At 42.1% G+C, this 14,067-nt stretch overlaps 2 protein-coding genes across 2 annotated transcripts; both read left to right on the top strand.

Moving 5' to 3' along the window:
- The first annotated feature begins 767 nt into the window (after positions 1 to 767).
- On the top strand, positions 768 to 8,390 carry LOC137979449 (TNF receptor-associated factor 3-like). Its single transcript, XM_068826705.1, has 6 exons — positions 768 to 1,105; positions 1,237 to 1,393; positions 1,915 to 2,073; positions 2,397 to 2,552; positions 3,495 to 4,534; positions 6,586 to 8,390. The coding sequence occupies exons 1-6, from the start codon at positions 951 to 953 to the stop codon at positions 6,698 to 6,700; spliced, it is 1,782 nt and encodes a 593-aa protein (XP_068682806.1). The 5' UTR covers positions 768 to 950; the 3' UTR covers positions 6,701 to 8,390.
- A 4,948-nt stretch (positions 8,391 to 13,338) lies between these two features.
- On the top strand, positions 13,339 to 14,067 carry LOC137980890 (uncharacterized). The gene has a single exon (XM_068828291.1). The coding sequence runs from the start codon at positions 13,339 to 13,341 to the stop codon at positions 14,065 to 14,067; it is 729 nt and encodes a 242-aa protein (XP_068684392.1).

Consider the following 14,067-nt stretch of genomic DNA (forward strand, 5'->3'; position numbering starts at 1 on the left):
TAATTTATGTCCAAATTTTTAACTTAAAATAATATGAAAAAGCATTATGTTAAAAATTATTTCAATATCGTGTTTCCGCCCTGAGATATGACAACCAGAACTAATCTGAAGGTCACCTTGCTACAATGCTTTGTTCAAGTTATGCAATCGTATGACGTCAAAACAAACTTGCGCAATGATGACAGTGCCTTGTACACACATACTTACCCAACAGGACTACGCAACTACCACTTTAAACTATTTTCGGTTACAGTTTCGTAACCAACAGAACCAGCTACTTCTAGCAGCGCTTAAAATGTTGTTGTTATTTTTTCAATTTTCGTACATAACTAAAACACTCTCTAAAACGAGTTTCTATTTAACCTTGCAAACCTTGCGTTACGTCTGCTTCTTCCGGTTTAGTTTCATGCGGTTCGAAGCGGAAGAGGTTAAACTTTGGATTCATGGCTAACTTGCAATTATATTCGGATTGAAGCAGTTCCTATATTTTTTGACTGCGTCTTTGTGATTATTTTGGTTGTTTTTTCCTATGTTTTCCCGAAGCTTGTCGAGCCATCCATGCAAGACGTGACGACAGTTGTTAATCGTAGTAAGGGGAAAACCCCTTCTTGCGTAGTAGAAAGATCGAACCATGCTATTTTTAGCTGTTCTCCCCGAGACAGTTCACTTAGGGAAAACCGAGTTTTTTCTTCTGAGTCAAAAACACTTTCAGTTGCTACAATACAAGCTCTCTACTATGGAAAGAGATCGTTGGCTAAATATTTTTAAATGAATTATTTCTGCATTATTCTTTAGCACGTTCTAAAGCTCTCCAGTCATTCCCAGGGTTAAGTTTGACGTCATAAGAAGTTTCTCGATCGTCATAACGAGTATAAGTGAACGATATATAGCAAGACCTTTTGGCGGAAAAAGTGTACAACGAGGCGAATCAAAACCTATACGTAAACTCAATGTGTGTCGATTGCAAAGTTGCCGACAGAACACAATTTGTCGATAGACTTGATGAACGGCTAACATGTCCAATTTGCAAAAGTGCTTTTAATGAACCCTGGCAGGCAGCGTGCGGTCATCGCTTTTGCAAGAATTGCCTTGATGGACTCTTGAGGTAAGTTTCAGTATTTGCTTTATAATGATTTAATTTCCAAATAATAATCAACGCGGAGATGTCGGTAAATCCGTGCCGAACTGCCGATGATTGTCATCGATCCTTTTAAAGAGTGTTGATCATTTCCGCAGATCGGACATTCTTCGGTGCCCAGTTGATGGGGAAGAATTACAGCGAGACGGGTTCTTTCGAGATAAGTGCTGTGAGAGGGAGGTATTCAGCCTACCATGTTTTTGTCCATACAAAGAAAAAGGCTGCGAGTGGAGAGGAGAGCTCAGATATCAGAAGGTATTTGTTATTCTCTAGGCACTATTAACAAAAGGTGAAATACCAAGGAGAGAATCAGGAGAAGGGAAAGATTAGAAATCTGTAAGAAAATGGGGGTCTTCTACCCCTCCCCAACTTCGAATTCGTTTACTGAGATACAATCATAACATCGCTTATGGCCTCGAAATGTCCATTTTTCGTTTACACTAGGCCATGGCTTCAAAAACTCCGAAGTTGCTAAGAAAAAAGCAAACGTTCCTTTTTTTCTCTTTTGTCAACATTTCGCAATTTAAGACTTAACCATATTTTACAGCTGAAACCAACCTTACTCCAGAAGTCCTTACGACAATTCTTACGAAAACGACAAAGCCGGGTAAAAAAGAAAAAATTACATTTCAGTGTATCAATATAACAGATCCCTTTCCCTTATACTTCCCCCTTTCGGTGTATTGTATTTTCGATCTTTAAAAAGCTGCTAAAATAGGCGATGTTCTGTCTATTCGAAGTAACTTCCCATAAAAGATTATTATTATTATTATTAGGTCCATGAAACAAGCTGTCAGTATGGTGACGCACAGTGCCAAGCCTGTGGTGAGACGATTCAACGAAAAAACCTCCAGGAGCACGCATCTAATGCCTGCATCAACAGGGCAGTGATTTGTTCGCATTGCGGAGGAAATGTGCGTCAAAGCAACATGAAGGTACGGGAACAAGGGGTCAAACGTCATGCTTCTCGCGTTGTAATGTCTGTCTGTATGTGTGACTAGTATTATATTATCGAACACTGAGCATCAACTTTTCACCCGTCTCTTTTGTCAGAACCAACTTTTTGCGCAGGTACAAGCACCTGCACCTGCACTCGCGCCAAATACACGCGCTGCTCTGACTACATATTTATAACTGGAAGACTGTGGCACAGTGGGAGGGTATTCTTCAGAGAAGATGACTTTCCGTAAAGCTCGGCTTGGGAAGGGAAACCATGTCGGTAATATCTAAGTTTGGTCTTCACTTTTCATTTTTTCAGGATCATTTGGAGATTTGCCCAAAGTTTCCCATCAGTTGCATCTTAAACTGTGGCCAAGAGGGTATACCACGTGACATGATGAATGAGCATGTGATCACACATTGTCCTAATGCCGAACATTCGTGTCCTTTCAGTATCCATGGTTGTGAGATCAAAGTACGTTCAATTTTTTTTCTATTTTGCATCACCCTTTTTAATTCGGTCAAAAGCTTTAAATACCATCTGTGCGAGACTTAAGAAGAAAGAAATATCGTCATGAACACAAACACTTCAGTCTTCTTGAAGTTAGTCGACTGTCCTCTCCACGGCAGCTATAAAACACAGGTCACACCGGGTCACTGTCACAGGTCACTGTTTTACCAATAAAGAAAGAATCCTAAACATCCATTACACCTACCTAACCGTGAGCCTAATTAGGCCTAAACAAACGTTTTCAGGCCTAATGTTAGCATTGGTAAACTGGTTACAGCTGTTTCTGTATTAGTGAAACAATGACCTGTGACTTGTGACCTGTAACCTGTGATTTGTTCCTGTCCTCCTACCCGGTACTTAGTGCGCTCAGTGCCTCTCTCCACGCAGGTGTATAAATGGGTATCGGCAAATTTAATGTCGGGGATAGCCCTGCGATGGACGTACTAGCATCCCATCCAGGGGGAAGTAGAAATACTCCTAGTCACTTAATGCTATGAAAACCGGGGATAAGCTCCGGCGTATTGGGCCACTTCGCTCATATCCTGCGAGCAGAGTCTCCTTTGATCTTCCTAGTCGCGAAGGAGACTCTGCTCACAGGGTACTTCGCTCGTAAAAAGACTTTACATTTTTTTACCTCCTACATACACATACAAGCAAACTAGTTATATAAGTTGATCACTTTACCCAGTTGAAAGGAAGCCAGAATGTAGACTAGCAGGTTTTGGGCTGAAAGTAAAGCTTTAATGGCTACTGCCTCACTTACGCTCATTTTGATTCGTATTTGATGAGGTCCAGAGAGCACTAATTGGACATAACGGTTATCCTCTCTATCTTCAATCTACGAGGATTTTCCAACCTTATCATCAACTAAAATGGAATGTTAATTTTCAAATTATTCATTTTTAGGGTACGAGTGAATGCCTTGAGCTTCATGTCAAAGATTCTGTTGAGTACCATCTTAAATTGTTGAGCGATTCAAGCCATGAATTCATCAGAAAAGACAAGGAAATGCAAGAGAAGATCTCCCGTCTGGAACGTGAGAAAAATGCTTTGGAGCAGCAGCTTCAAAATCAAACCGAAGAACTTGTAGCTGCAAGGATAAATATACAAACACAACACACTAAATTAACTTTGATCGAAAAATCAACAAGTGAACAGCAAAGAGATATGGAGAAGCTGCATCAACAACTGGAAGGTGCACGGCACGGAGCCAGCAGAGATGTACTGTCTTCGCAAATGGAGGAGATAATGAAAATTGTGAGGGAACATGACACTCGGGTAAATAAAATGCAAACCGAGCTTGGGGTTCTAAAAGGGAAAAGATCAACGCCGATGGATTTTGTTCAAACACCGAACGCGGCATCATCTCATCAGGCTTGTGAGCGGCGTTTTGAAAGAAATGAACATCAACTAGCACTGCACGATATTCAACTTTCTGAACAAGATCTTCGCACACAGATGCTGGAAGCCACGTCATACGATGGTGTTTACCTGTGGAAGATTGATCAATACAGTCGAAGGTACCAAGATGCTGTCTCTGGAAAGACTATATCGATTTATAGTTCCCCGTTCTACGTTGGACGGTTTGGCTACAAAGTGTGTGCCCGTCTTTACCTCAATGGTGATGGGATGGGCAAAGGAACACATCTATCCGTGTTTTTTGTTATCATGCGGGGTGAATATGATGCATTGTTACCTTGGCCGTTTTCTCAAAAAGTTCATTTTCGTCTTCTCGATCAAGACAGACTTAATGACGCTTTTGATGCATTTCGGCCAGATACACGAAGCTCAAGTTTCAAAAGGCCAACATCTGATATGAACATAGCATCCGGTTGTCCGACATTTATTTCTCAAGCAGAGCTCCGTCAGGGTGGATACATACGAAATGACACCATGTTTATTAAAATTACGATAGATACCCACGGTCTCCAAGGGGAGGCATGGAGGTAAACAATTATCTGGCCAAAATTATGTATTCTAACATTAGACCAAAGAGGGTTTTCTATTAAGATTGTATTATTTATTTCCATATTAATTATTTTATTTGTATTTCACAAAAAAGGCGAAAATCAATAAGACGTTTTAAAATCTATATTTTAATATATTTTGACCTTAAATTAATAAAAGGTTATCAAAGTTTCAACAGTTTGAACTATTATCCCGGCGTTGACTATTACATTGCATTACACAATGCACTGACTATTATTTTAAATTGAAAGAAAAGAAGATGTGGGATAGGGGACGAAGATCGGAGCTTCCATATTCGTGCTGGCTCTGTCGAGGGCAAATTAAAAAAAAACGCCTTATCAGAAAATCTGGATGGTTGGGGCCGGAAGAAGACAAGCGCTTGACTCAAGGGTTCGTGGGTTCAAAAACACTTATCAGAGACTGTTTGCTGGCAAAACTTGCTTGTCTTCTCGAACAAAACTCATAAACTATGCCTCTTTTTCTGTCTTTTACTTCAATTTGTAAAAGCGGCCGACTGAAGAGTGGCCTATATGAAAAAATTCTCAATTAAAAAGCCTAACCTTATTGCCATTGTGGGTAGCTTCCTTCCTGTGTGGTTATTTTCCAGATCCAACGCGATTTGAGCCACTTCTCAATTTCGTGGTTGTCAACGGTATGACAACCACGAAATTGAGAAGTGGCTCAAATCGCGTCGGATCTGGAAAATAACCACACAGGAAGAAAGCTACCCACAATGGCAATAAGGTTAGGCTTTTTAATTGACAATTTTTTCAAATAATTATCTTCTTAAGCTTTTTATCGGGATTTCCATACAAATGCTTATATTAAGTCGGCGACTTACACTGAGCTTGGGCGCCTGTGATCAAAAGGGGAAATCGAGGCGTCCCAAAAACCCATCAAATCACTCAGGACAACGCAGAAAATGGTGGGTGAGTGAACTTTATTTATCTGGCTGTCCATAAAAATGAATTTTCAAAAAGAAAAATCGCGATTTGAAGTTTTCATGGAACATTTTCCTCGATCAGTTGAATCGGCCGTCCATAACGTGACGTCAGGCGCTCTCGCATCTGATTGTCTCCATAGTCGTTTGTGTAAATTTCTGGATGGAAGCGGAATCAAAAATCATGAATAACTGTATAACTTTTTTTTAAGAATCGTGAATCTTTGTTTTAAAAACTCGAGAATCATGACTGACATTTTATTATTATTATTATTATTATTATTATTATTATTATTATTATTAGTTATTAGTATTATTATTACTATTAGGATGGCGCATTTGAATATATTTATATAGATATTTGCGCCTTATAAGATCTTAAATTAAATTAAATTGTAAATGTCTTGGTATGAAGACGTTGCAATTGCCCCAGAATAGATAAAAACATGATTCTGTCAACTTTTGAATGTTAATAAACTCGTCCTTTCTTCATTAATAGCTATTGTTGATGTATTGTTATTTTTGCGTCATGTTATGTTCCCGACACTTGTTGTTCGCGTCACTTTTATTTCGCGATTTAAAAATCTTGAAATTCGCGAAATTAAAATGTCGCGAAAGTTTCACCAATTTTACCAAGGAGAGAATCAGGGGAAGGGAAAAAGACTACAAATCTGTAAGACTACCCCTCCCAAACTACGTGTACTGCGTGTAACATCGATATCGCTTATCGTTTGCAAATGTCTGGATTTTTCTTAAATCACATCAGCCCATGGCTTCAAGAATGCCGCAGCTGCTAATTAAACAAGCAAACGTTTGTCAACATTTCGCGATTTAACACTTAATTAAGAATATTTTGCACCTGAACCTACCCAAATTTCCTTACGACAATTCTTGCGAAAACAACAAAGCCGCGTATAAAACAAAGCCTATTTCGTATCCAATTTAAAACCTCCCTTTCCCTCAGTTAAATTTCTCCCTTTCGTTGTATTTTATTTTCACTCTTTAAAAAACTGCAAAAATAGTCGATGTTCTGTCCATAGTGCCAGATATCAAAGGAATTTCAATTAACAGATTTTTTTTCATTATTAGACCCATGAAACAAGCTGTCAGTATGGTGACGCAATGTGCCAAGCTTGTGGTGAGACGATTCAACGGAAATACCTCCAGGAACACGCATCTAATACTTGCATCAACAGGGCTGTGATAAGTCCGCATTGCGGAGGAAACGTGCGACAAAGCAACATGAAAGTATGGGAAGATGACGGGTAGTAGCCGAAACGCGGGGCTGTCGCCGGGGTCGGGGTCGGGATGTCATTTCTTTTCCAATTTTTTTTGTATCAATTTTTGTCGTTCAATTTGCCTGTACTGTTATTGTCGAATGACCGGCATCTGTCCTTCATTTATGGTGGAAATTACTCAGAAAAATAAGGAACACCCGGAAGCTCTTAGACTCTCTTTCCGACTGAAATTGGAGTTTTTGTGCGGAATATACGCGTCCAAGTGTTCCTTGCAAACTGACGAGTCTGACCGGACAGTTCTGACGAAAGGAAAGCGCCCTTAGATGCTTGAAAAAACCAACTTCGATTTTAAAACTCAAAAAAAGTCGGAGTTTAGAAAAAAAACTAAGATGTCCCGTAAGATCTTTCATAGCTTCCGTAGATTCCTTAATTAGTTATTTATTTATTATTATTATTTTTTTTGTACAGGTAATCACCTGATTTCAATGCAATTTGGAATAAATAAGCACGATTAGTTTTTTCAAAGACAACCAAAATTGCACGAGCCCGTAGGGCAAGTGCAATTTGTAGTCTTTGAAAAAGTTTACAAGAGTTTATTTGTTCCAAATTGCACGAGAAAAATTGTGTGATTACTTATTAGTACTATACATGAAAAATGTTTTGACCCCCAACATTACACGAACACTGTCAGCCGGCTCGTAGTCTTGCCAGTCTTGTTCGTCTTTTTAGAACTATGGCTTAAAATCCTACCGACAATTTTGTTGAGGGCGACCGGCTCACAGCTTTCATTATCCAGTTGTTTATGCCTTCCTTTGTATTATCATATGGCCCGTACGGCCCCGCGCGCGCTTTCATTGAAAAACCATTGGGAAAATGCCCGTATGAGGGCCGTACGCATTAGCGTGAGCAGGGCCGGAAAAAGCCCTAAGGCCCTACTAGGAACACGTACTGCTCCGTGCGATGCAATTTTAGGGGATTTCGTCGCTTTTAAACATCCAAGTAAATTACAGCCAGAAAAGCAAATGCAAACAACATATTAGATAAATTTTCTGTGCAGATTTTTGTTTTTTTTTATTTTGTCCTAACTTCATCTTCTGAGTGCTCTTAAATAGTGTAAAGAGGCCATATGATAAAATGCTTATTGACTGAGTTTAGGTCGGGCCGGACAGTAAAATATTTGGCTCTTGGTCATGGCGCACGGACCTCGCTGCGCTCGGTGGATACGCCATGACCTCGGGCCAAATATTTTCCCGTCCGGCCCTCTCACTCAGTCAATAAGTACGTAAAACGTTTCTAGCGTCGTAATGTTGATTACAAAGCTGTCAGAAGCTCAGAGTGCACGCTTAAACTTGTGGTCAAAAGAAGTTGTGAGGAAACTTGAAAATGATCAACATGTCAGCCTAGAAGCCAATGTTTCTCGATTCCCCTTTATTTTCTTCAATCTTTCTGGGTTTAGTACTTTGCTAGTAACCACATGTCTTCTCATAGGGCTATTTACCTAAGACTTCTACCATGGCACTGCAATGATATACAATACCAAAACAATATCGTGTACTGTTAGAGCTACATATTACGCAAAGACAACTTGAATCTCCTGGAAGGCAAAACGCAGCTTAGTTGACAATATGGAATAAAGCGCTGTGTTATTTCACTACCACACGTACGCAATGCGTGCCTATTTTTTCTAAAAATAACAGGAATTTTTTCTTTCTGACAGATGATTAATTAGCCGGTAGCCAGGTTTTTATCCTCAGAAAAAGATCTGTTTCGTCGTATGAACGTGTGAGCCAAAGGGTCTCTGCTGGCATGACTTTTGGGTGACCCCTTAAATGGTCTTAGTGACCCCCGACTTGAAAAAATTGACTGAAACACTGCAGTTCAATACCGTCCAACTCAGTCCCTTCTGTTTCTTAGTAACACGTACCACAGACAACCCAGTGTACGCTCATGGAGCGTCTAGTTTCCTTTAAATCTACAATCCCAGACAAAACCGTTGGGAAGGTTAGCGCTTTTGAAGTCTTCATTGCTTCTCTCCCCTCTGTAATGTATTGGGCCGCTAAGTGTTTTGGGATAGGAAAAACCATGTGCTTTGGATAGCGGCGGCCATATTACGTTGGCAATGAAATTGGTTGAGTTAAATCTGTTTGTTTGGATACTTTATTACTCTCGGGAATACTACATTGGCGACCAGGAGAAGCGAAAAGCAATGGAAAAGAGCGTGTTACCGAAATTTGATTGTTTCTCTGACCCAGCGACGATTGGTCCCCGATGGAAGAGGTGGTTAACTTCATTCGAACTGTACGCGGACGGGAAAGGGCTTATTATAAGCGAAGGAACCACAGCAGCAACTAAACAGCGGCGACGAGCAATGTTACTCCACCTGGCTGGGCCTGATGTGCAGGAGATATTCACCACCTTAACTGAAACCGGGGATGCTACAAATTACGCCAGTACTGTTGAAGCTCTCAACGCCTATTTCGTGCCACAGTTAAATTCAGCATTCGCCCGCCAGACCTTTCATCGGATCACACAAAACCCAGGTGAGACAGTTCAGCAATTTGCTACTCGCTTAAGACAAGCAGCTAAAGATTGTGATTTTGGCACTGATACCGACAACCAGATAAGAGACGCAGTTTTGAATAAGTGCACTTCCATTTACATCAAACGAAAATTGCTTGAAGAAGGCCAAGGACTGAACTTAACACGCACCCTAGAGGTTGCCGCAAAATGCGAAAAGATAGAAACCCAACTGGCTGCCCTTTCAGAAAAGGGGGTAGAATCAGAACATATCAATAGACTCAATGAGAGAAGTAACAATCCGAGTACTAGCATGCAAGGCCGATTCCAAGGGAGAGATAAGACATGTTATAGATGTGGTTTATTGGGACATCTCGGTCGTGATCCCCAGTGCCCAGCAAAGGGCAAAACATGCAGGAAATGTCGCGGAAAAGATCATTTTGAAAAAGTTTGCAAGACAAAGTCATATGCTCGCCAGGTTTGGGGGGGGGACCCGATGACAATGATCCTGGGCCCCAGCAGGACTATGCATTTAGTATTACTGAAGGAGGACACTCAGAAATGGTCACCGTACAAGTAGGGGGAGTAAACCTTAGGATGTTAATAGACTCTGGGGCGAGCAGCAACATTATTGACGAGGGGACGTGGGAACAGCTTAAGGAGAAGGAAGTGAAATGTGAATCACAAGTGGCTACCCCAGACAAGAAGCTATACCCATATGCGTCTAGTCAGCCACTGCCAGTTAAGGGTAGTTTTAAGTGCACAGTGAGTGTTTGTGATAGATCCACCAAAGCTGAAGTCTTGGTGATTAAAGGTAGAGGGATGTCGTTGCTTGAAAAGATCACAGCCACAGAACTGGGGGTGTTAAAAGTTGGCATTAACATTGCTATGGTAACAAGTAAAGCTGACAATTTAAAACAGCAGTACCCAGAGGTATTTGAGGGTGTCGGAAAACTAAAGAACAAACAGATATCCCTGGATATAAACCCCACTGTAAAACCTATTGCACAGCCTTATAGAAGGGTGCCATTTAATTTGAGAGGAAAGATCCGAGATAAGACCTTAGAACTGTTGGACATGGGAATAATTGAACCAGTGGAAGGTCCAGCCCCCTGGGTCAACCCTGTGGTGATTGTCCCAAAGGACAACGGGGACATCCGCCTATGTGTGGACATGAGACAGGCAAACCAAGCCATTATGCGAAGACGATATCCAATTCCTACAGTTGATGAGGTGTTACATACAATGAATGGCTCTAAGGTCTTCAGTAAATTAGACCTTAAATGGGGGTACCACCAGTTGGAGTTGAGCCCAGAATCCAGGGAAATCACAACCTTTGCTACACCTGATGGTTTGTTTCGATACAAGCGCTTACTCTTTGGGGTCTGTTCTGCCAGTGAACAATATCAGCATGAAATCGCTTCAGCCTTGGCAGGTATTGAAGGTGTCGAAAACATTTCGGATGACATTGTGGTGCATGGTCCCGACACAGAAACACACAACAGGCGACTCCACCAAACTATAGAGCGTCTGCAAGAGTGCGGTCTCACTTTAAATGCTGAGAAATGCTTGTTCACCACGGACAGGCTGGTGTTCATGGGCATGCTGCTTTCAGAAAAAGGCATTGGTCCTACAGCAGATCGTGTTAAAGCAGTATTAGAAGAACCAAAGAGTGCGTCAGATGTACGTAGCTTTCTGGGTTTAGCCAATTACAGCAGCCGGTTCATACCTCACTTTGCCACTTTATCTGAACCACTGCGAAGACTGACAAGGAAAGAGACACCCTTTGAATTTGGACCAGAGCAGAAGAAGTCCTTTGAATGTCTCAAACAGAAGATGGCAGAAGCTTGTACTTTGGCATATTTCGATGGGAATGCGCCCACCAAGATAATCACGGACGCCAGTCCAGTTGGGCTGGGCGCTGTTCTCGTACAGAAGCAGGACAGTACATGGACACCGGTATGTTATGCAAGTCGTAGTTTGACTGGATACTCCCAGACAGAGAAGGAGGCGCTCGGTGTGGTGTGGGCATGCGAGAGATTCCATGTCTATGTGTATGGGATGCAGTTTGTTGTAGAGACCGACCACAAGCCTTAAGAGGTCATATATGGTCCACGGTCAAAACCATGTGCAAGGATAGAACGATGGGTTCTCAGATTATAGCCATATGATTTCAGTGTGATACACAGGCCTGGGCGCGAGAACATTGCTGATCCATTGTCGCATCTACTCCATACGAGGGTCGAACCTGACAACCACCAGCGATGCACTGAGGAGTATGTTAGGTTTGTTGCTGCAAGTGCAACACCAACGGCACTCACAACACGTGAGATAGAAGAGGCCTCTGCCGATGATGAAGAGCTGAAAGAAGTGAGGAAAGCTATTGCAACGGGGCGGTTTGAAAAGTGTAGACAATATATGACAGTGGCGGGGGAGTTGTGTGTCATTGGTCAGCTCGTGCTTAGAGGTACACGCATTATTATTCCTAGTAAGTTGCAGCCAAGGACCTTAGCACTTGCTCATGAAGGCCACTTGGGCGTGGTTGGCACCAAACAGAACCTCAGAACCAAGGTGTGGTGGCCCGGGATGGATAAAGCAGCGGAGAGACATTGCCGAGCATGCCATGGGTGTCAGCTGGTGGCACAACCAGATCCTCCTGAACCTATTCGATCCACCTCATTACCCGATGGACCCTGGCAAGACTTAGCAGTAGATTTAATGGGACCGCTACCATCTGGACATTCACTATTGGTCATTGTTGATTACTACAGCCGATTTTACGAAGTCGAGGTTATGCAGTCCACTACCGCTGAAAAGATCATAGACCGTCTGGCTGACACCTTCTGCAGACATGGGCTGCCAAATACCATCAAGTCCGATAATGGTCCACAATTCAAGTCGAATGAATTTAGAGAATGTTGTGAACAGCATAATATTATACATCAGAAAGTTACTGCCAAGTGGGCCCAAGCCAACGGAAAAGTCGAAAGACAGAATCGGTCACTGTTGAAATGACTACAAATTGCTCAGGCAGAGAACAAACCATGGAGAGCAGAATTAAGGAGGTATCTCTCTGCCTACAGAAGCATTCCCCATAATACGACTGGAAGGAGTCCCGCTGAGCTACTTTTTAACCGAAACGTCAAAGGGAAGATCCCTGATTTAAGCATCGGCCATGCCTATGACTATGAACTACACGATCGCGATGCTGAGCAGAAAGCTAAGAGTAAAGCTTACGCAGACATACACCGCAGGGCTAGCCCCTCCAGCATTGAACTGGGTGATGAAGTGCTTGTCCAACAAGACAAGACTAACAAACTCAGCACAGCATTTAACCCAAATTCCTGTAAGGTTGTCAGCAAGACTGGGAACAGCCTCGTGGTAGAGAGTCCAACAGGGAACCAGTACTCCAGAAACACAAGTCATGTGAAGCAATACATTAGAGAGGGAGATCCCACACTCCAACAAGGGTCAGACTCTGTGTCAACACCCCCCACACCCCAGCAGGAACTAGACCCGGTGCCATCACCTTACCAACCAACCGTACCAGAATCGACTGCCGGGCTGCTGGATTGAGGGGAGTGCCCCAATTTGCAGGAGAATGGTGGAGCGGCACCAGAACCATCAAGGAATCTGAGACCCCAGAGGACAAGGAGATTGCCAGAGAGATTAAGATATTTTGGTAGCGTTCCTTTTAACCAACCTAAAACCGGATTCTGCGATCGAAAATTAGATTTCCCGTTCCATTTATGGCGAAACCAATCTTAGATTGCAATCTAAACAATCTACCTCCGAACGTGGATCGTTCGGATTGTTAACTGAAACTGGTTTAAGATTTCCGTTCCATTTGTCATCGGGGAGCGAGTTTGGTGTGGATTATACGACGTGGTCTGTCAGCTCGGCACACAACAAACAACATGGCGGAGGAAATATGGGACTTTTCAGCCTGTTCAGGTACAAGGTGTTTTAATCATTTTCCTTTACATTGAGCAAAAGGTCTTAAAACCAGAGAAATGTTTAATTTTTGTTTCATTTATAAGTCAAGTTCAGGAAATAGTTGAAAACAACTGGAAGTTCTTTGGGTATAATGTCTATATTTTTTGCAGTTCTCTCAACAATCGACCCTGACCAGCTTATCGTTCAGGTTCAAACTCCAGCCGCCGCATTTGAAACTCCGCTATTGCAAGTTAAATGGTCAAGGAATGAAGTGCTGTTTCTTCTGTCTTTGTACAAAGAAAGGGAGAACTTTTTCAAAGACAAAAAGTCAAAGAAGAAAACTTTGTGGGAGGAAATATCGAAGGAGATGCAAGAGAAAGGATATGGCTACACTGGTGCTCAATGTGAAACGAAGTTTAAGAACTTAAAGCAAAATTTCACAAAAACAGTCGATCACAACAACGTGTCGGGCAACGACAAAAAGACGTGCCCATATTTTGAAGAGCTGAGCGATATCTTTGGCATGACACCTTCTGTAAAGCCAGTGGCAGTTTGCTCCAACAGGGCTGGTCCTGTTGGTGAAGACCTCATCCGTACAAGTTCAAGTTCAGGTTTTTTTGCAGAAGCTGCAGCATCTTCTACTGATGGACGAAGACCATCATTGGACAACGAAGAAACTCCGCGCAGAGAGGTTAAAAGGTCCAGGGCCAAAAGGGCTCTTCAGAGTAAGGAGAGTCTCACTGATTTGTTCAAAGAGTACCAGCGGGAACAAAGGGAAAAAGAAGAGGAAAAGGAGAAACATGTCATGGAAATGCACCAGCAAAAGATGCAACGATTTGACAGGTTGCTGGAGCTATTTGAAAAGGACATTTCGAAATAA

Source organism: Montipora foliosa, chromosome 12 (assembly GCF_036669935.1).
Source record: "Montipora foliosa isolate CH-2021 chromosome 12, ASM3666993v2, whole genome shotgun sequence".
NCBI classification, from domain to species: Eukaryota; Metazoa; Cnidaria; class Anthozoa; order Scleractinia; family Acroporidae; genus Montipora; species Montipora foliosa.

Bases quoted from the DNA above. Each gene is read 5' to 3' on its own strand.
- LOC137979449 (XM_068826705.1), top strand. From the start codon at position 951: ATGTGTGTCGATTGCAAAGTTGCCGACAGAACACAATTTGTCGATAGA. The intron at 1,394-1,914 runs GTATTTGTTATT...TATTATTATTAG, and splicing joins GAGAGCTCAGATATCAGAAG to GTCCATGAAACAAGCTGTCA. The intron at 4,535-6,585 runs GTAAACAATTAT...TTTCATTATTAG, and splicing joins CTCCAAGGGGAGGCATGGAG to ACCCATGAAACAAGCTGTCA.
- LOC137980890 (XM_068828291.1), top strand. From the start codon at position 13,339: ATGTCTATATTTTTTGCAGTTCTCTCAACAATCGACCCTGACCAGCTT.